The sequence below is a fragment of the Lygodium microphyllum genome, chromosome 5 (assembly GCF_053477565.2).
Source record: "Lygodium microphyllum isolate KBCC chromosome 5, Lygodium_microphyllum_v1.1.10, whole genome shotgun sequence".
In the NCBI taxonomy this organism is placed as follows: Eukaryota; Viridiplantae; Streptophyta; class Polypodiopsida; order Schizaeales; family Lygodiaceae; genus Lygodium; species Lygodium microphyllum.
Window position 1 is genome coordinate 6,474,661 of NC_141139.1, and position 22,249 is coordinate 6,496,909.

The 22,249-nt window shown below is 36.5% G+C and overlaps 1 protein-coding gene across 4 annotated transcripts; it reads left to right on the forward strand.

The window, feature by feature from the left end:
- Window positions 1–8,903: 8,903 nt before the first annotated feature.
- LOC148035481 (putative folate-biopterin transporter 3) lies at window positions 8,904–19,913 on the forward strand. 4 transcript variants are annotated; one of them, XM_087677439.1, is made up of 5 exons: window positions 8,904–10,201; window positions 13,981–14,240; window positions 15,814–15,918; window positions 18,402–18,572; window positions 18,813–19,913. In XM_087677439.1, exons 1-5 carry the CDS (start codon window positions 9,616–9,618, stop codon window positions 19,401–19,403), a joined length of 1,713 nt encoding a protein of 570 aa, XP_087533565.1. In that variant the 5' UTR covers window positions 8,904–9,615; the 3' UTR covers window positions 19,404–19,913. The 4 variants fall into 4 exon arrangements, with proteins under 4 accessions (XP_087533565.1, XP_087533566.1, XP_087533567.1 ...); XM_087677440.1 differs by having other exon boundaries at window positions 14,074–14,240; XM_087677441.1 differs by lacking the exon at window positions 18,402–18,572.
- The last annotated feature ends 2,336 nt before the right edge of the window (window positions 19,914–22,249 follow it).

The following is a 22,249-nucleotide window of genomic DNA, read 5'->3' on the forward strand; positions in this document are numbered from 1 at the left end:
TTCTTCTCCCCCTCTCTTCTCTCTCCCTCTCTTTTTTTCTTTTTTCTTCTTCTTATTCTCTCTCTCTCTCTCTCTTCATTCTGATTTTATTTTTTTCTTTTCTCTCTCTACAATTCTCTCTCTCTTCTTCTTCTTCTTATTCTTCTTCTTCTCTCTCTCTCTCTCTCTCTCTCTCTCTCTCTCTCTCTCTCCATTCTCTCTTTAATTTTTTATTTTCTCTATCTTTATGTTCATATTCTCTCTCTCCTTCCTTTTTGATTTTTTATTCTCTCTTTGTCTCTCACTTCCCCTCTCTTTAAGTGTGTGAAAAACTGTCAAATTTTTTAATTAAAAATATTTAATTAAGAGGAAAAAAGAGAAAAATTGGAGAAAACTTTAGATTAAAATTTTTAATTTAATCAAAGGAGGAGGAAAAAGAGAGGTTTATGAAAATTTTGATTTAATTAAAAAAGGGAGGGAGAAGAGAGAGAGGGAGCTTACATATGAGACAGGGGAGGTTTAATTAAAAAGGGGAGGGGAAAGAGAGAGGGAGTGATCAAACGTGAGAGAGAGGGGGTTTTAAATAAAAAGGAGAGGTTTGGGAAGAGGGTAGGTTTGGGAAGCCCTCTGGAGATTCGAGGCTTTCTAAACCTACAACCAAAATAATATAGTAGTAAGATAACACAAAGGTTATATGGCTAGTTAATAGTATAGTATTCATATTAAATATTAACAATTTAGTTAATAAGAGTTTTTCCAACACCTAAATTCAATTGATAGAGTTAGCAACATTAACCAAAATAGATTAGTGAGCTAGGTTAGGTAGTTAATTAGTATCAATAAAATATAATTCATTAAGGTGAGAGGTGGGTTTATTAATATAAGGTTAAGGTTCTATAAAGCTTAGTAAATTAAATTCCTTTCTATCACATTGTAAGGTGCTAGCTCATGTCATCTCTATCTCCCCTCTCACAATTATGTCACCTCATGTGGTTGGTTATCTTGGCTAGTTGTGGTTACATTACGATTGATTTCAACATCTAAAATATATGAAAGGTTGCCAAAACTTATTGCACACTTTCATGTTGATGCAATTTGTAGAGTTTACATGGTGTAAAATTTCTAAGAGTTAATAATGTCAATCATAGCTCGCTCCTAAGTTATCAATCCATGCATAATTTTGAATATAATATCTTTAGAAATACATAGTCATATTAGAATACGATGAAACTTCACATGTGCACCTGTGAGGAGTTAGTAGCTCACCATTTTTTTAAATGAAAAAAAAAAGAAACTCGAAAGGGCTTGGGCCTAATCTAGTGTCTAGATACCAAACTTGGGCCCAATATCTTTGTAACATTTCTACACCTCACAAGTGCACCTACAAAGTTTCATTGCATTTCAATAAGAAATGAAAGCTTTACAATCACATTGACCAATCATGTTGGAGATCAATGCTCCACCCCTCATGTAACTATAGAGATAATTGCTAACTCTATTTTTTTGAGCTCCCTATATGGGGAGAATTTATAAGCAACACATTCACCTAGCACGTCCTAGTTTCAACATTAGATGGTAGCTAACTATGGACAAATAGCTAGACACAAATCATTGATGGGGTTAGCACAATGCCAGCCTAGCTTCATGTATGTGCATAGTCATTACTATACTAGGTTCTTATTTGGAGAGCCTATCGTAGCACAACTTTTCCTACCATACTTTTTGAGAGGAGGTGTAGAGGGGCCCTTCTTTATGGGGGGGATTGGTGTTGAGGTGGGGGGGAGGGCAGAGGGGATAGGGTATATGCTAAATACCATGTATAATTCATGGAGGTGCTAAATATACATTCAATAGTCAATTTTTCTCACATGCTCAAAAAGACATATATCTGATGCTCTATTTAGTATATTAGTTTATGGCTTGTTTAAGTGTTTTAAGGTATAAAAAGGTTAACATTTCATGATCCTTATAATTTCTATGGATCAATAATTGCAATTATAACCCATCAATCATCTATCATGCAAAATTTTGAATATGATGAAACTTTCCATGTACACCTATAAGGTGGTCAAATGTTCATGAAGAAAAGTGCCATTAAAGGCAACTAGAGCTCATCTATATTTTAAATTTAACAAGGGACAATAATAGTTTGATGTTTGGAGCTCATCTATTCTTTTCATGAAAAAAATGCCAAGAAGGGCTTGGTGGGGCTTAGTCTAACATCTAGAGCCAGATGCCAAACTTAGGCCCAAAGCCCTTCCTAGAATTTCTTTTTTTCATGAATAAAGTTGGTTGACCACCTCATGAGTGTGCCTGCAAAGTTTCGTCGTATTTTGATCAGAAATGAGAGCTTTACAATTACATGATCGATCGCACATGTGAAACCATATTTAAATGTTTCGAGGTATAAAAGGGTTAATGGTTCATCCTTTTTCTCATTTTCACTTGTCACCCTCATTGTTTCTTTCATTCGTCACCTAAAGGTATAAAAGGGTTAATAGTTCATCCTTTTTCTCATTTTCACTTGTCACCGTCATTCTTTCTTTCATTCTAGTATCCTTAGTTTCCATATTTTCTCCATTCTACTTCTCAAGCTTCCATGGCACACACTAAGCAAGCTACTCACTCATCACCTAAAGCACAAGATGGGACTCCTCAAAGTTTCAACATCCTTCCTATGCAACATATATTTAGGAAAATGAACCAAAGTGTCTTATTTTAACAAAAAAGAAATGCAACATACATTATTAGCAAAATATATTCAGTCATGAGGGCTGGTGCCACCCTCCCCCCTCACTGGTGTTTGGGCGTATGCATTGTATCTAAAAAAAGAATACACCTATACATGTTCAAAGGATTTATAATAAAGTGTAAATATTTTGAGATTGTTATGAGCCAACTTAGATGTATGAATGTACATTCTTTTAGCTAATGCATTGTACCATTGGTTTAAACCAAGCTAGATTTACATTCTTTAAGCTAATTCTTGGATTCATAGAGTTCATCATATCTACTCCTATCTTTGTGTCTTTTTATAATGTTTAGATGAATATATTACTATTCAAGAAAAGACTTACAATGGCTATTTAGGTAGATTTCAAGATACACTACCTTGTCCCGCCTTACATTAACTTTGTAGAAAAACTTGTAGACTTTCATGGCTGTAAGGCTCTCAAGGACTACCAAAATCTCACCCCTATTCTTGATCCATCGATCCATAGGGAGCATTATCCTATGATGCTTTGTTCAAACCAAGGTGAGAGGAACTTAAACTAACTAATATTAATAGACAAGTGACAGTGACAATGTGGAGTTCATGAACCCAAGGAGAATTCAAGTACAACATGGGAAATTCTAAGAGAAATGTGATTCTAAGAAATGGAAATCTATGGATAAGCTGTCAAGAAAGGATCACTAAGCTTATTAACATACCTTCTCTATATCTATTCTACAATAGAGAGGAGAACATTCATAGAAGAGGTTTTGGTGATAGAGGGTCAAGTGAAAGATGTAATGAATCATATGTTATTAATCAATGACATACATATAAATACCCATTGATCATTAATCACAAATATGCCTTACAAATCAAGTATGGCATTAGGGGACATTAGGTTTTGTTTAACCAGACATAAGCATTGGAATAGAAACACATACATATCTTCACTTGACACAATTTAAATGAAAGTTTCTAAAATGGTTACATTGATCACTAGGCTTATATGAAAGAGAACAAAAAGAAAAGTACAAAAGAATCAAAAAGATCATGGTGCAAAGAGTATAATAACTATATTCTAAATAGTTTCTAATTTGACTTGATACAATGCATGAATACATGAGTAATATACCACAATAGTTGCATCGATGGTAGCCAAATGGGATACATGACCAAATAAACACATTAGATTGACACTTTGCATGATTGGTACAAAAAGAGCAACCATTGTAACAAATAGTCTTTTGACTGACCTAATATATTGTAATACATGGATAGTTTATTACATGAGTTGCATAGATAATAGACATATAGCATGTAGATTCAAACATACATATTAGGCTTGCACTTTAGCTAATCTATGACCCTTAACTTCAAATAGATCCACTCCATCTAGCAAAAAGGAAAAAGTAACCACAACAAAGAAGATTATCTTCACAAGAGTTACATGCTTCAATGCGTGCAACAAAATTTGTTGCCCTCTATAGCAAATCCACACCAATCCCAATGGTGTCTTCATGGTAATGAGATCCTTGCTTTCAATTGCTAATATTGGAACTAATCATAATGAGAGTATAATTCACCTAAAGGATTTATAGCTCTCCTAGTGAAAGCCTTTGAAAATTCATCCATAATAGGACTTACTCCCACATTCCTGATGGCCACTTTATTAACCGACTACGTATCTTGAATGAATCTCAATGCCCATTTTCCTTGGGTACCATGAACCATATGTTAAGAGTAAGGAGCTGAGGAAAGCTCTATAATCCCCATATTTATATTTTCATTCAAGTTATTAATCAATTTAGGCAAGTGAGCTTTTGGCATTGAAATTGGCTGCAAGTTCCATGGTACATGTAGAATGGTGAAAATAACCATGGGAACAACTATACTTGAATCATCATAGCCAATTTGATGTGGCTAAAATGTGAAATCCCTTCCATGCCTAGCCAACATATCCACAAAACATTACTTCTCTATAGGTAAAAGAAAGCCATCAAATTTGATTTTCAACTCTTTGAGAGATTCTATAGTAAACTTATGTCCAATTCCTTTCTGATCCCTCAAGTTCGATTGACAAGAAGCCAAGTCAATCATCTCCTTATCATTATCTAGAGACAAAGATAATGCAAATGGTTTCACTTTCTTATCCATAGTCTTATACTCATTATCCACTTTTACTTCAGCCTTGTCATTTGAGCATAAACATTTTTGCTTCACAAACTCTATTATCTCCTGGTAAATATCCAAAGAACATACTTGTACCATGTTATTTTTAGCTTTTAACTTAGAGTTTAGCATACTTGAAACTTTAGCCATTGTATCCATATAAGATAGCCCATCATACATCCTAGATATGCATTCATCAACTTCCAACAACCCATTTTCTTTCATGACTTTTTATGCTGTGAAAACATACTGTCTTTCAACCCTTTCCATGGTCTCAACACTTTGGAAGCATACAGAACTTCCTATTGAAAATCCAATAAACCCTATCGAAAAAGCACTTGCGCCTAGTATGTGAGGCAAGAGCTTTTTTCCATTGCACATCATCATAGTCCCACTTTACAATGATGTCTATTGAAAACCCAATTCTCAAGAATCTCTGAATTCATTTACATTCGGTGGCAAAGGATAATCTCTCAGTATATCACGATTCCTTGCATGGTTCACACAAACATAAAAAACTAGGCAACCATTTTGCCATCACGGCTTTTGATCCTTGCACAGGTAGATCCATCATGTAACACCTTTCTTTCCATCTCAATGTATCATGGTTCCTTGCATTGTTCACACAAACAATAAAAAACTAAACAACCCTTTTGCCATCACAACTTTTGATCCTTGCATATGCAAATCCATCATCTAACACTTTTATTTCCATGCGTACAAATTGAATAATTGGATAAGAAGAGGAATCATGCAGAAACAAGTGTTGATAATCTTGAACATATCCAATCACCACGTTTACATTCAAACAAGTTGCACATAAACCACTAGGGGCATTGTTAGTAGCCATCATCCTCAACCATTTTCTATATCCACTGACCATCTGCCATTCTCATACAAACTCCAAACCGTTACATTGATTTCTTAGCCATGGTCAATAAGAGCAATGCAAGGTGTTTCAAGATCCCAAACTTTCACTATTGTTTTAGTGGTTGCATGAGCCCAATGATTTCATGTATAATGGCTTCTAGGTATCACACATGTAACTTCTTCATCATTGTAATGCATCTGACACGATCCCTTTGATGTATTGCCGCAAAGCACTGCATTTTCATCCTTAGCAACTACTTTTTACCATTATAATTACATTCTTAGTATCAAGAAATTCAATTTCAGCATCTTTATCATCATCGTGCATTGCATGAATACCTTGCAAGCTCAGCTCTTCTTCTCCTTGAACCATATGTGTTGATTCCCCAACAAAATATCATTTTATCTTAATGATATCAATTATCTCTTCATGTGAAACTATCACTTGACAATGCGAAGGATCTCTCCCAAGGTAAATTCCACGTTGCTATTCAAGATGTGTTCCTTAAAGACCTTTTTCAAGTCAATGGCAGCTTCTATGTTCACTGCAATTTATAGTGTAGATGTTTTTCCTTTGGTTTAGCATGTTTCTATATATTCTCTTTTCAAACATCCTCTATAATATACTGAGGTGTAGGCTTGACAAGAGGCAGAGGCAAATCAAAATCAGCTCTACCACTCCCTTTAGATGCCCTCTTTGACATACCTAGATTTTCATAATCTTTCTTTCTCTTTTCTTCCACAATATCCTTTGTGTTTTGAGACTTGGCAAGTTATGCATAAATAGAAAAAGAATCTACTGTAGCATCCCAACCTATCTTTTCCCAAATACTATTTTTTGCCTCATTCCATTTTGCTCTAAAAAAAATTCCCCTTTCTACTATATGCATAGGATGTGTCTAGATTTTCATCTCTTGCCAAACATAGATACACAACCAAGATCTTTCTCAATTTGTAAACCAAAGGTAGTAACTTCAATTGTAGCATATGCATTCTTTACAATCATGTCATAAACTAGTTTTTGCATTCCTGTTTTTTTTTTTCCAGAATTTGGATTGAGTGGTAGTCTTGTCTCATATAGATGGATCTTCCAATCCTTAAAGAAAATCAAATTCTTATCCAATGCATCTTTATAAATCTCATAATCTTTGCACTCGTGCTCAGTGCTATCACACTAGATACATCATCGTACAAAGCCTTCTCATATCGAAACCCTTGGTCCTGCAGACTCTATCCCGTTTCTTCCAGCTTTATAAGCTTCAATTGCAAATAGCACATATCCTTACCAATTCATCCATCACATCATCTTTTATTGGAGTAGCTACAAAATCCAACCACTTTCTTGCAAGCTCAGTAACCTTGCTTGAAGCCTGAAAGCATAGGCCCAACATGCATATTGGCTTTTCTTCTTTGCCACTTGGCAAGCATATATATAGCATCTTTAACATCTTGCCATTTAGTTTTCAATCCTTGCTCAATTCTTTCATCTTCTAAGAGCTCTTCCAAGCTCAATTACAAAGCAGGATCAACCGACTACAAAAACAATTCCATATTTTTAGATTTTAGAGCCCGCTGCTTTGCATTATAGAATTGCTCATACCTGTGATCAAACTTGTGCAGCAAGAGCAACCTTTATTGGGTTTTACAACCCACTCCATGAAAATCCTGTGTGAGTAATCAACCCTACATCTTCTATGAAATATTATTCTTTCAGAAAGCTCATCCCATGTAGCTCCTTTTGCAAAAATATTATTTATGCATGGCTTCTACTCATGAATTGCAAGTCACACAAAATGCTCACTCATCTTATGAGCAGATATCCCAAAGAAATCCAACTTTTCTGCATACATCTTCAGGTAATTGGAAACCATTATTACCTACATCATTACCTGAAAGATGTAGGAAATGAAAGCGAGGGACTAGTAGGTGTCATCGAATCAACCCCCTTACCTTACCCATCAGATGCAATAAGAATCCTTGCACATAGAATTCACATCATGCTAATATATCTAGCCAATGGACCCCCCATCCTTGCAATCAAACCTCACAGTTGAGGCCCAAAGATGGCACACTTCAACATGATTGAGCATGGCTTAAGCTAGGTCGAAGTGTTGGGTCTCATGATGATTGTACACCTCACTACAAGAATACCTAGTGATTCAACTATTAAGCCTACAAAAAGGAGGGATTGAGTTCTATTGCTAATGGTATGGCTCACCGCCATATGAAACTAGTAACAACCAAGAATTGATTAACAAAGTTGAGCAAGTTAATTGAGTTGCTTTGAGTTTGTTGTCCTTTAGGAATTCCACCTTCATAATAGGTTTCTTTTCCTACAAGAAGTTGGTGCAAGATATGTTATTAGGGTTTTTTAAATTATCTTAAGTTTTTCGAGTTTAGAATATGTTCCAAGTGTGCTTATAATGTCCTTAAGCTTTCCAAGTCCATTCAATTTTCATCATTTAGCCTAATTTGTGTGTTTAAGCCTCGTAGGGTGTTGTTACACATGAGTCATGTTAAATGCAATGTAACCATTCTGTGCTTTGACTCCTTGTGCCCTTCACATCATGAAAGTAGCATTATGCATGTGAGAGACAAGAATTAGTGGTGTGCTCCATTTTCAAGGAAATGTGCCTCTTCTCTTACGTGATTGGGTCCTTCGATGTCCAAGATTTAAAAAACATGAAGGACACCTATCTAGGTCTTACTCTAATTGTTTTATAAATTTTATAGAATGCATTAGCAAGGTTAGATCCTACAATAAATAGGTATAACTGTACAGGTGTTACTAGCAAGGTCTTACTCAAATTACTTTTAGAGTAACCCCTAGGTCATACTCTAATTACAGGTGTTACTAGCAAGGTCTTACTCAAATTACTTTTAGAGTAACCCCTAGGTCATACTCTAATTACTTTTAGTATTCTAACTGTATGAGCAACTTCAATGAGAACAACCAAGTAAAACTAATCTTTAGGAAATGATAATTCCACAACAAAGCCCATGTGCCTTCACGAAGTTTAAGGTCAATGAGAGAAGGAACCATACAATTGGTTATATAATATTTGTTGGCGTTTATTTTACTTGATGGCTCTAACACACACAAATAAAATATGTGTTTATCTTTTGGCATGCTCTTCTTCATGATTTGAGAAGCTTGGGCCTTGGGGATGTATCTCCAAGACCCTTTCTTAAAAAGCCTTTCAAAACGACAGTCAGCATCACGCTACCCTCAATGCAGCTCCCTCCCAATTCTTTATATGGTGACTAGGGATAGAGGACACAGCATCTTAAGGCGGGGGCAGCAGGCGCGCACGCACACAACCATATCCTCTGCAACGTCAAGAGTCCAATGGCTGATCGCCTGTGAAGACACAGCTCTGATAGGCTCACATGAGTATTCTGATCTCCAAGTGTTAGCACTTTGGCACTACAGATGATGGCCACACAACTAGACTCGAAAACAGATGGAAAATATAGAGAGCTGGGGAATTAATCTGTCTAAGATGAGGGACATTTGGCAATACTCACCCAAACAGCTCTCTATCACAGAACAGCCAGTTTCAGAAGGCACTTAGAAGCTCATTTGGCCTTATAATCTCCCAAACATTAGACCTTTTGGCAGTGCAGATAATGGGGACTTACCCAGAGTCACTGCGCAGGCAAATCTTGAGTAGCCTACTCAAGCAGACGATGCGGCCTCAGAAGTCACTTAGCAGCTCATCTGACTGGGATATCCATCCAACATTAGAACTTTGGAACTGCAGACAAGCCATAGCCAATATCAGACTCAAATCATATGCCAACACAAGCAGAAGATGATGCAGCATCAAGAAGCCCTAGAAGGCTCATCTTACTAGTAAGACCCAAGGTTACTGCACATAATGAGCACCCAACCAGATTCCCAAACAGGGGCAAATCATCATGCGCCAAGGCATGCAACAGCAACAAGAGGCCAGAAGGATGATGAATCAGGCATGGAAGAAAGGGAGGGGGCAGAGGAATCAGAAAAACCCATCAAGAGGAAGCTTGAACAAGAGGAAAGAGAAGGGGGAGGGGGGGAAGAGGAGGCAATGATGGACATGGAAAGGAGGCTGTTGCAAGGAGAGGAGGAAGAAGGAGAAGAAGGGGCCTTAACTGAGAAGAGAAGAAGGAAGCAGGGAAGGGGGTGTGGGCTGATGCTGATGATGAGGCCTGTGAGATGGGCTGGGATGATGGCAAGGGAGGTGGATGGAAGCTTTGTGGTTGGGGTGATGGTGATCTATGGGGTGAGCCAAGGGTTTGGGGGCTCCTTGTACAAGATTGCAGGCAACTACTACTGGAAGGATGAGCAGGGGGTGCAGCCATCTGTGTCCCAGGTCTACCATGCCATCATTGCTAGTGTCTGGGACTGGAAGGCTCTCTGGGGCCTCCTCACTGACCTCCTCCCCCTTGCTGGTTACCACAGAAGGCCTTACTTCATCCTCTCAGGTATGCATGCGACGTCTCCCATTATCCTACTCGTCCCTTGAAATTTTGACTGTGAGTAGCTTAGTAAGAATACTTCATGAGGTTAACCTAATTTTGCATGTTGGTTCTGAACCCCCATTGCCATTCATTTTTCCTTTCGTCGCCTCTAAAGAGAAGGAGACACGCAGCTCTACAAAGAAAGAGGGCCAAGAAGCAGTCTTGTGCAAACGTGAATGGGGAAGTGCATGTTAAGTGGGACTAGGGACTCCCCTACAAGATCGTTTTAGGCAACTACCCACATCCTTTTCTTTTGAATTGAGCCCTTTGGATGTGGGTTCTGGAGGAGATTTTCTCTTCACCTTGTCCATACATGCCTCTCTGGTACCAGGTACTGGATCTTTGATTCAATCAAGAAGTAAGAGACCATGAAACATAACTTAGTAAGAGAGATTGAGATATTTTAGATTTCTGGCCTCTGTCGAACGACCAAATTTGGAATGGGAAAGGAAAAGTATAGGTGGGAAGTTAGAGCATGGACACATGGAAGTTGATTGACTTACACATCTTTCTATACTGGCATGAAGCCACTTCTTACTATCCATGCATAAGTCAACAAGAGAGGAGAGAAATCTAAATTGAGGAGAGAGAAGTGGGCTTTGAAAATAACTTCCAATGACAACATGCCATGCCAGTAGCAAAGAGCATCCTAGGGTGTCATTACACTTGAGGGCCAATAATGTGATGCTCATTAGGAAGGAGGTAAACAAAATGTTATAAATTTTTGTCTACGGCCATGGTATTCCATAGAAATAGGGCATATTTTTCTTTACACAGAGTGAACAAAAAACCTTATTTGATTTTAGTTTTGTAGTTTGGAAGGAACTAGAGAAGGCCTTCAAGAGCTTCCACTAGTCGCATAAAGTAGTGCTCACAAAAAACTTTTTTCTCAATCGACAAAAAATAAATGCAAGTTCCCAAAGTAACCAATTTTGACGTTCAAAGTCTATATGAAATGTTGGTTTTATAATTAAAAGGGTATAACGGAATTCAAATTGGTATAAATACACTGATATGCCATTTATTGTTAGCATTATAAAGAATGTCATCATTGGCACACAATTTCATGGGAAGTTATCACTGTTGACAAGGAGGAAGGTGGGCTGAGTGTAAAGCCCTTGAAAGACAAGGTTGATAGGCTAATGTTTAAGCTCCTCAAGACAATCGACTCAAGCCAACCATGGGCTATGCTTATGCGACATTGAATAAGAAATTTTCTATACAAGGCGGCCATTGGCCTATTCTTGGGTGAGAATATATGCTTCTTAGTAATGCTATCAAAGTCAAAATTCCAAAATTTAAAACCGCTTCATCCATTGAAATGTTGTAATGTATATTTTCTTAATTATATCCTCATTCACAAGACTTTGGGCTATGCCACACCTAAGTCCCTGGACTTAAGGTAGTTGAAACATGAGTCAAAGCAGCACGGCCACACCTAATACAATGCTAGCGAGGAAAATGAGATGATTTGAGGTGAGATAAAAGCCGTTTTGAAGAGAAAGAACAGAGATGAGTAGACCTCTCATGAAACCTCTATAGAGAGAGAAAAGGGTCTTGAGGAGAGAGAACTCTTTTTATACCAATCAACAATTGCCACATCATCCTAACTTCAGGAACTCTATGGAGTTCATTTTTAGAGGGTGTTCCATGAATTGCCTAAAGTTTTAATGCAAGGTTAAGTGTAGTCAAATGAAGCAACTACACGCTATTGAACTTGACTATGCAAACCTGTGCAAGTAAAATTTACCTAGGAGTGGCTTGGCTCTTTCTATATGTATTCTACATACCAAGGTTGCAACTATCTTAAAAATTGATATTTTAACTGTATATTTTTCTTGATTTGAGTTCGTGTAAAACTATTTAAGAAAGACTTGCATGTTAATGAAGTTGAAACACAAACCCATGCAATATAACCTTTAGGAGTGTGGTTCAAGTGTGAACACCATGAAGGAGGGATAAAATGGATTGGTTTAGGAGTAATCCATTAAGATTGTGGTTCAAGTGTGAATGCCATGGAGAAGTAATAAAAGGGATTGTGGGTTATGCATGTTAGGAGCTATCCATTAATTCATATGTTTGGAAAATCCAATTTTGTGAAGAATAAAGTATCTAAAAGGTGACAAACTGAGTAGAGTTGAGATATTACTAGCCCAAAATAAGCAAGGAAAAGTAAATGCAACTAAGGGGATGATCTTAAGACATGTAAGAGAATGTGTGAACTTTTATAAGAGAAAAAAGTTGAGATGATCAAGAAAGAGACTCGTAAGAGAGCAAAGGGAAGAGGAGGGCGAGTGAAGTGTGGCTTTGCGAGAAGGCTCATAATTTTGCTTGTCATTCATGTTTGATCTCAAGGGGATCCACCCTTTCTTCATCTACCTAGCTCTTTTGCTATGTTTACATCTTCATCTTGTGATTATAGTTGATAGTTATTTGTATGAACTTGGGTGAGGAGTGCTATGAGATTAAACCTTTGTTTTGGTTCACTAAAGAAGTGTTTTTCTATGATAATATATCAAGTAGTCCTCATCTATTGATCTCAATTTGAGAGAAGATTAGAGTGAAGAGAATGGTAGATAGTATTGCTTAGGATTATGTTGATGTTGTGTGACTAGTTCGCGAGATCCTTGGTATCCTTAACATGTTTATATATAACTACCTTGCCTACACACTCACAAATAACTTCAAGTTATAGATTCACATTTATCTTTGGTGGATGCTTAAGATCTTTGTAAACTAATACTTTCAAGTTATAGATTCACATTTATCTTTGGTGGATGCTTAAGACCTTTGAAAAACTATTTATTTTCATGATTTTTTGAAGATCACCGCATTTTACCCATTACCAATTGCTATGCTATATTACAAGTAATATTGATTAGTCCAAATTACTTCACTCCACCTCTCATAACTTTCAAGGCAAACCCCTTTGGATTTTGTCACCTTATTATCTCAAAAGTCGAAAGTTTCAAAATGAATGAATGAAATGAATTAAAATGCTTGTGTACTCCGACAGTATGCTTGTTTGGTATTATGAAAAGAATACATCATCAATGACTTGAAGCATTATCTTCCCTCTAGTTTGACCTTGAGCTATACCAATTGTTCATGTATATTATTTGCATGTCATTGCTATTTCATTACCTTGTTTCCAATTGTAAAAGGTGTGGATGAGAAATCTAACAATTTGAAGAACTGCGCAACCACTCACATGTAAGTGTGGGATGTTGGGGTTGACAGATGGATGTGAATCCCACACTTAAAAAATGTTGCATGCAAGATCTTAAATTGCTCAACAATCTCCCCTTACTATTACACATTCACAAAACCTTGGGAATGTTTTATTTTATGTGATTCCAAAGGGTGCCCAATGTGGGAGATGTAGAAACAAAATTACGACATTACAAAGCTTTAGTCAGCTAGCTTTTGTAAAGCCTTACTACATTGTAACATTGTTAAAGCATGCATGCAAATGTATTCATAGGCTTTTTAAGTTTGCACTTAGGGTACTTTCTTGCATGTGGTAAATATAAAAATTGTAGAAACCTTAAATATCTAGGAGAACTCAAAATGGATGTGAATATATATGGACTATTTTTTAATTTAAAAAATCAAGTTATCCGAAACTTGTTAATAAATTTACTCGAAGCTATTGTGGATTATATAATTTGTTAGAGTTCAAGAGACTATCATGGAATTGATCTTGGGAGACTACTTACTTGCAACATTGCAATTGGATGCAGGGTTTCTATCATTCATCTCTCTCATGATTTTGATGCTCCAAGCTAAGGTGCATGATGCAGTTGCTGTCATTTTGTTTTTTCTCTACATGTTAGGGATTACAATAGCAGATGTGACCATAGATGCTGAAATTGCAAAAAGAAGTCATGAAAAGCCAAACCTTGCAACAGATATTCAATCCTTATGCTCCATGAGTTCATCTGTGGGATCATTCATAGGCTATTCCACGAGTGGCTTCATTGTCCACAAGATGGGGGCAAAGGTAAGATACATTGATCCTTTAATATTGGCATAATCATTTGTGTGCACAACTACACATCAACAAAGTATCAACATTATTATACGTATCTTCCCCAATATCTCATTCCTTAATGTTTCCATTGGCTTTTTGCATTGCCCATCATCATAAAACATATGCAATTCATGTGAAAGTTTAGTTTTCTTTTGATTTGGATTGAAAACATACATACATTTTAAGTGGGCTTAGCCCGTGCTGTTGAATAGACTAACTCTTTGTAGGGGTACTATGGGAATCAACCAAGTGACAAAAAAGTTATTGTAGACACAAGATATGAGTATGTTATTGCATCACAAAATGCCATAAGGAATTTGTGCTCATGTGTAGTCGATTGCACAAAATAAACTTTTGCATATTCAAGTATTTCAAGCTTATAAATTATGTATAGGAGGATGAAATTACTTCCTTAAGATGCTTTGGTAAGAGTTCAGTAATAGGGCACCTTACTTGCAAGCATGATGAAATAGATTCATCATAGAGTACCATGAAGCATGGTGCACTTAGTGTTTGCACTTAAAAAGTTGGGCCATTGTTGTACTTAGTGTAAGGGCCATTGTTGTAGATTGTCTAAAAGTTGGTGCACTTAGTGTAAGGGCCATTGTTGTAGATTGTCTAAATGTTGGGCTTAAAAAGTGCGACAATAGCAAGGGCCTAGTGCCTTTCAATTTGGAGCCACGATGGGGTTGTGTTGGTTTACTTGTCCCTTTATCCCCAAAGATGCATCCTTACATTCTTCATTAATACTTCTCATGCCCCTTTACTTCACCTCATTTGTTGATTCATCTATCTCAATGTAGATTTCAAGAGGAATTTCTCATGATATCTATTCTCCAAGAACTTATAGAATATTATTGTCATTGGTTTGCCATCTTGCCATGTGACCAAATGGGAGGCAGGCTAAGGTAAAGCTAGCATATAACATTGAAAAATGAAGAGAGAGTAAATTTTCAAGGAGGTTCAAGCATTCGACCAAAATGTTTCACGTTCTTTGAAAGATGGCTTGAGTCCACCACTATGCACACATGCCACATAGTAGGACTATACTAAATGTAGTGGCCAAAAAAGATTTTTTTGTTGCATGGGTTCATCCTTCAATACACCTATTGAGCACACCTAGTGTTTAAAGTCAATGTTTTACATTTTATGGATTAAGAGTTGAGTTTTTATAGATTTATGTCATGTAATTATGGCCAACATGCCTAGTAATCCCCCAGTTTTAGGAGTATCAACATGACCTGTGATCCATAAATTTTAGGGTTATCACATTTGGAAGTTCCCATGGAAAACATAAAGCTTCCCTTTCTTAGTTAGATTGCAATACTACCCCTATGATTTTCCACTTCATGTATGTGTTGCATTCAAATTGATCACGCCAATAAAGAATATGAACTCTAAGTTCAAAATTTGATTGGTAGCCAAGTCAATTTAGCCCTTTCTTTTTACCATTTAATTATGCTCTACTTATGATATTGTGCTAATTTGTGTTATATGCTCTACTTATGTTCAAAATGATTAACATCCCAAAGTCTGTGAGCAGAATGCACTAGGGTTGTTGTTGGTGAGTGGAGCCCTATTTTTGTTACTTGGATTCATTTTGCGGGAGACAAGGCAATCCTCAAGGCATGTATTCCTATATAGTCAGGTATGCAAAGACCTAATTCGTCCATTCCATGACTTATTACATACACATGCATACATATGCACACATATGAGCTAAAGAAAGATGAGAGATAGAAGAAAAAAGAAATGAGAAAATGAAAATGATAAGAGGGAGAAAGATAACACATTTATGCGACTACATAAATAGACACATACGTATTAAACACGCATATACATACTTGTACACATATACACATATATGCACACACACATATATATATAGAACATATGAAAAACAAGAATATATAAAAATAAAAAAATTGTGTGTGTGTGGATTTGGATGTGTATGTGTATCGTTTATACACACACACACACACACACACACACACACACACACACATATATATATATATATAGAAGCAAAAGAAAGAAGGGACAAGAGAAAAAATGAGAGAAAAATATTTAAAGGAGAGTACTCGCACTTATGAGACCACACAAATAGATAGATATGTATAAAACACATATATACTCATACACATGTGAACATATAAATGAGGGAGAGAAAAAATGGAGAGAGAATAAGAGCAAAGAAGAGAGAATTGATACACATTTATAAAATATACACTTATAAACATGCACACAACGATATATGTCAAACATCTACACTTATTTATACATGTAGATATATGTGCAATACATACACACTTGCATATACATATACACACATGTATATACAATATACACATATATGAGATGAAGAAAAATGAGAGATTGGGGAAATTAAAAAAATAAGAAAATAAAAAGTGATGAGAGAGAGAGAATATAAGTATCAAATATTTTTATTAATACATTATTATATTATTATTATATATCATTTTAGCTATATATTATTATATTTAAAATATATGAATATTATTTATAGTAAATAATATAAATATATATTAAATCAATCATAAACATATTAAATATAGTTATTGATATATTATCATAATTGATTACTTATATATATGAAATCTATAATGTTAATCAATCTATTACTATTTTAACTAATTATATTATATATAATTATCATTCATATATGATTAATAATAATGGTAATAATAATATAAGTATTAATGTTATTAATAATTTAATGTAATTGATTAGATATTAATCATTAGCTATCAATATGTCAATTAATTATTAATAAAAATATATAATCATATTTTAATTAAAGTATTAGACATATATAATTATGTATATATGTTAGTAATTATTGAGAGAGAGAGAGAGAGAGAGAGAGAGAGAGAGAGAGAGAGAAGAAGAAGAAGAAGAAGAAGAAGAAGAAGAGGAATTTATTTTCAATATAGTGTATGGGTTGTCAAATTGATGTAGTGTGTAAGGATAATATGCATGCCATAATAGGCTCAATGTAAATAGAAATCACTACTAAATGAACGATTCGATGTGTGAGGATAATATGCATACCATGATAGGCCCAATGTGAATAGAGATCACCATTGAATGTGTTTGTGTTCGAGAAACTTTAAGAAATGGTCATAAGGGTTCTTTAGAGATATAGTTTAGGCTTGAACTTGTTAATGTTGATCTTCCACTCCCTATATATCAGTGAGTGCCATGTCCCCATATTTTGCATTTTTATACATTCAACATTGTATTAGTTTAAGTTGCCAAAGTTTTCAAAGTTTAGATTATGTTTCTTATATTAACCTTCCATGAATCCTCTTGTCACATGAAATATGCTTTCAAACCCTAGTTCCAAAAATTGGGAGAACACTAGCATGAAGTGCTAGGAGAATCTAGGTGTGGAGCGCCTGGTATATCTCTATCAAAGTAATATGTGTATCTAAAGTAAATTCCAAAAAAGAAAAATAAAAAAAGAAACTTAAGTGATGTATGCATGGTATGTATCACAATCTTCTTGTGGGTAAAGGGGCCAAACAAAGTGACTCCTCGCAAAAGCAATATACATCCCATCCCCAATTTAGCAATAACTTCTTTTTGCATTTTATAAAGCTAGAAACTATACTTTTTGGAAAAGGATGCATCATGTTTGGCTACTTGAAGCTACGTTGACACAATTTTCCAGATATTGAATATAGTTATTATATGAGTCAAGCAATTGAATCATACCTTTCTAATATTCATAAAACTTCAAAATGGATCCTTTAGTGTCACACTACCATGTGATTGTCTCTCTTTTGCGAACCCTTCATTCATAACTACATAAAAGATCACAATGTTCCAATTTTGTTTTATACATGTAATATGATAACAATTCTTAATGAAAGCTATAATATAAATTTTCATATAAATAAAAGAGACAAAGAAGATTGGATGGGGAGCCCTTAAGTGTCAACCTGTGTTTCTAGTGGCATTTGCAACTCGAGAGCCATAGGAGTAGCATTTGCAACCTGAGTCATAGCTACATGCCGGTAATCTTGCGATTGCATGTGCATGAATGGGATGGAAGGGGAGGCATACCGAGGTGCAGCGAGATCTAAGAAAGATGTGATGGTAAGACAGGTTCGTAAGGAGTTTCAGAAAGCTGGCAAGAAGATATGGAAGACAGTAAGCTGCCCTCAAGTGTGGAGGCCTACGCTGTACATGTTCATCTCTCGGGCTGCGACTCCATCGATTGGAGAAGGGATGTTCTACTGGTACACAGATCGAGAGCGCGGCCTGGGGTTTACCCAGGTGAGGCTCTCTCACCTTCGTGTACATGCAGGGATAGCATGGGGTCATGGCTGTGGAGATATAAAGAAACTGTTTTAACATTAGAGTATTACTTGAACACAGAGAGAGAGAGAGAGAGAGAGAGAGAGAGAGAGAGGCGCTGTGTTTTAATATTGACGTTAAATCCCTGCACTACAGGTAGAATCGCTTAATTAGAGAGCTATCTAATACCCTAATGCATGCTGGTTTGCTCCCATGCAGGAATTCGTGGGGCTGTCTTTTGCTGTAGGTTCTGTGGGGTTGTTCCTGGGCACACTGGCTTACCAGAACCTGCTCAAGAATTGCTCCTTCCGCAGCATATTATTCTGGGCGCAGCTCCTTGTCTTCCTCGGTGGCACCCTCGAATTGTTCTTCATTCTGAGGTGGAACCTCAAACTGCACCTGTCGGACTCCGTCGTCTTCCTCATCGATGAGATCTCCATGCACGTCGTGGGTAAGCTCCGATGGATGCCACAGCTCGTCCTGTGTGCCAAGCTATGCCCTGCGGGTATCGAGGGGACCTTCTTTGCCCTGCTCATGTCAATAGACAGCGTGGGACACCTGACTAACGAATGGGCTGGAGCGCTTCTGCAGCATAGCCTAGGAGTCACGAGAGACAACTTCGATAACCTCTGGTTGGCGGCACTCATCAGAAACATAGTAAGGCTGTTGCCATTAGGGGTGTTGTTCCTGGTGCCTGATAAAGACCCTTCATCCACAATCATTGAGGATGAGCTGATCTCACTAGAAGTTGGCGAAGAAGAGGATAAAATAGAGCTTGTTGAGAAGGGCGAGATGAAATCAAGTGGGTGAAGAAGAGGATAATCTAGGGCTTCTTGAGAAGAGGACCAAATTGAGCTTGTTGATGAGAAGGCTCAACAGCAGCCAAGTGGGTGACTAAGCTATTACTAAAGGGCAAAAATGGTTTTGCTACCTCCGATAAGCATTGCATGCCTTGGATGAATTGGTCTTTGAGAGCAACATTGTGTGTATTCTAACAAAAACAATTGATGGATTGCTACCTCCAATAAGCATTGCATGCGTTGGATGAATTGGTCTTTGCGAGCAACATTGTGTATATTCTAACAAAAACAATTGATGTCCCTTACCCTATCGAGGCCATATAGAGGAGAATCCATAGGTAGGTAGGTACAAGTCTAATGCAACTTGACCACATCCTAATTGTCCAAGGCAAAAAAGGAGCCACCTAACCTTCATTATATGAGTTGTTGGATTTAGTCTCTTGTCAATATTGCTTGAAGAGAATTTCAATCTCATATATTTTGTAATGTCCCCATCTTTCCCGTCGAATATCAAGTACTAAGCTGCAATTCACATGAGAACTAGCCTTAGTTTAAATACCCATGCAAACTACCAACTGTGTACAAACCAACCCTTAAAGCCTATAAGTTAAAGCTTAGAGTTACTAACTTGATTATTGAAACTAATGAAACAATACCATCAACTAACAACTGCTACCAAAATGCTGCCAATGCAAGGTCATGTTGTCAACAACCTCAACTCCAGTGCCATGCTTAGTGCCCAACCATTAACATTGTTGATGCCATAATAAAAAACACTACCAAATCAAAATTTGTGCTTTGGGGATAGCAAAAGCATTGATAAAAAACAAACATAAAGGTGATATGAAAGCTAATAACAAAAAGCATCAATCCATTTTCTTTTGTATTAATGGCAAAAGCATAACATCCCCCCCCCCCCCCACTCCAAACTGAAAAAAACCCCTCATAAAAGTATAAAAAGTATAAAACCCCTCCTAAAAGTATAAAAAGGGGGGCCTTGAGATCCTTAAGCATCATCTCAACCAAAACACACAAGACATCCTCTACTCTCAACATTTAGCACCAAACTCCAAGACACTGATCCACTAATAATAAGGAGTGCTTGGAGGAGCTCCTGTAGAAGGGGCACGAGATGTCAAGCACCACCTTGCCACACTACACTCCCAAATAACTTGACTGAGCAATTAGGAGCCTGAGTATTAATGCCACCAAATTTATCACCCAGTGACATCATGGCCTTGAAAGATCACTCAAATATTGCCATTGCTCTTGATGCAAGTAACAACATGGATATAAATATGAGTGGAGAGACAACAAACATGATTGCATCCATCAATGAATTTAAAAGGGATGGTTTCATATGAAGAAAAATTGCATCACAACTCTTTTTCTCATGCTTGAATCATGGCAAAGCTATTGTGTTGATTTTAATCCCTATATCGAGTCTCTACATCATGCTTGTGCAACTAGGGAGGGTTGCCAATAAGTTTATTGTGTTGTACTTGAGGCTTCCCTCCTGTCTTAGAGGAGGACAACCACTAGTGGTGTGGACTATGAGGTCACAATGAGTGATCGACTGCATTTTTGTGAGAACCACCTAGCATCATGACTGCAAGATAGGTGGTAATAAAGCCTTAAATATCGTGGTAATAATTAAGAAACTAAAAAAAAATCAATTGAGTGGGTAGAAAGCAAAAAAAGGATGGAGGTTCCCACAACCTCATCCTATGTTATGGAATTATATTTATCACATGCACTTTGTTTATTTGCCACATGATCCACAACTTATCTTATGAGTGCACACATGTCATACTAGTCACATTATGCATGATAGATAGATGGAAGTATCCTAATACAGAGTTAAGTAAAAGTATTAATTTGGAGTACGCATTTTAATGTGTGGAATTTATACACTTTATAGTGTGGAAAAATATTATCGAAAACATTATATTTTGTATGTGCCTACTAGTGCAAGGACTTTGCATGCACATATGCGCAATAGATTTATTTTTTATGTACTTATTAGAGAATACAAAATATTATTTTTGTAAGGCTATAAAGAGTGTGTTTTGATTTATTTGCACAAAAGTAAGTTGTGCAAGGTGAGGAAAAGCAAAAACTCAAAAAGGATGCTTTCAGTGGATTTTGAGCACAAAAGCTTATTCTAATATTATAAATACATGTATGAAAGAGGTGCTCGCCCATACATGGGAGAAGATTGTACCCAATCTTGTGTTGTGTATGCTTTCTCTATTTCTTCTCTTTCTTGTTTCTATTTTGCTTTTCATTCAATTTGTGTTTCTCTCAAATTTGTCTAATAAATGGTTGTTCTATGGTGAAGTTAAGTAATATCCTATGGGTGGATCAACATGCTTAGTTGGGTGACCTTCTACATTATTACTAAGTTTAGAGCTTAGTGATCAAGACCATCTCAAATGGGATAGAACCTTAATATTTTAGGGGAATGTAGTATGGCAGAGAACTAGTCTCGGAGATCATGGAAGTCTAAAAGATCATCCCATTCTCTATGAACCAAGTGTAGTGTTAGTTATTGTCATCTTTGATTGGTTGCAAAGAAACCTTTCTTAGATGGCTAATATCTTGCCATTAGAGTGGCCATCTATCATTCCCTATTAGGCAAGACTAGATCTCCCACTTTCAACTAAGTCTACCATTCTTACAAGGGGAAGTCTAGATGATGTTGCTCCTCGAACTAGGAGATTTCAATTGACTACTCATAAAAGGACTCCTCTAACGAATTGTGTGATCCCATTTTATTGTCATCCCTTTTTTACCTTCTAAAATAATGTCATTTGATTCCATTGTCATTTACTTATTGTGTAATCATAATGAAAT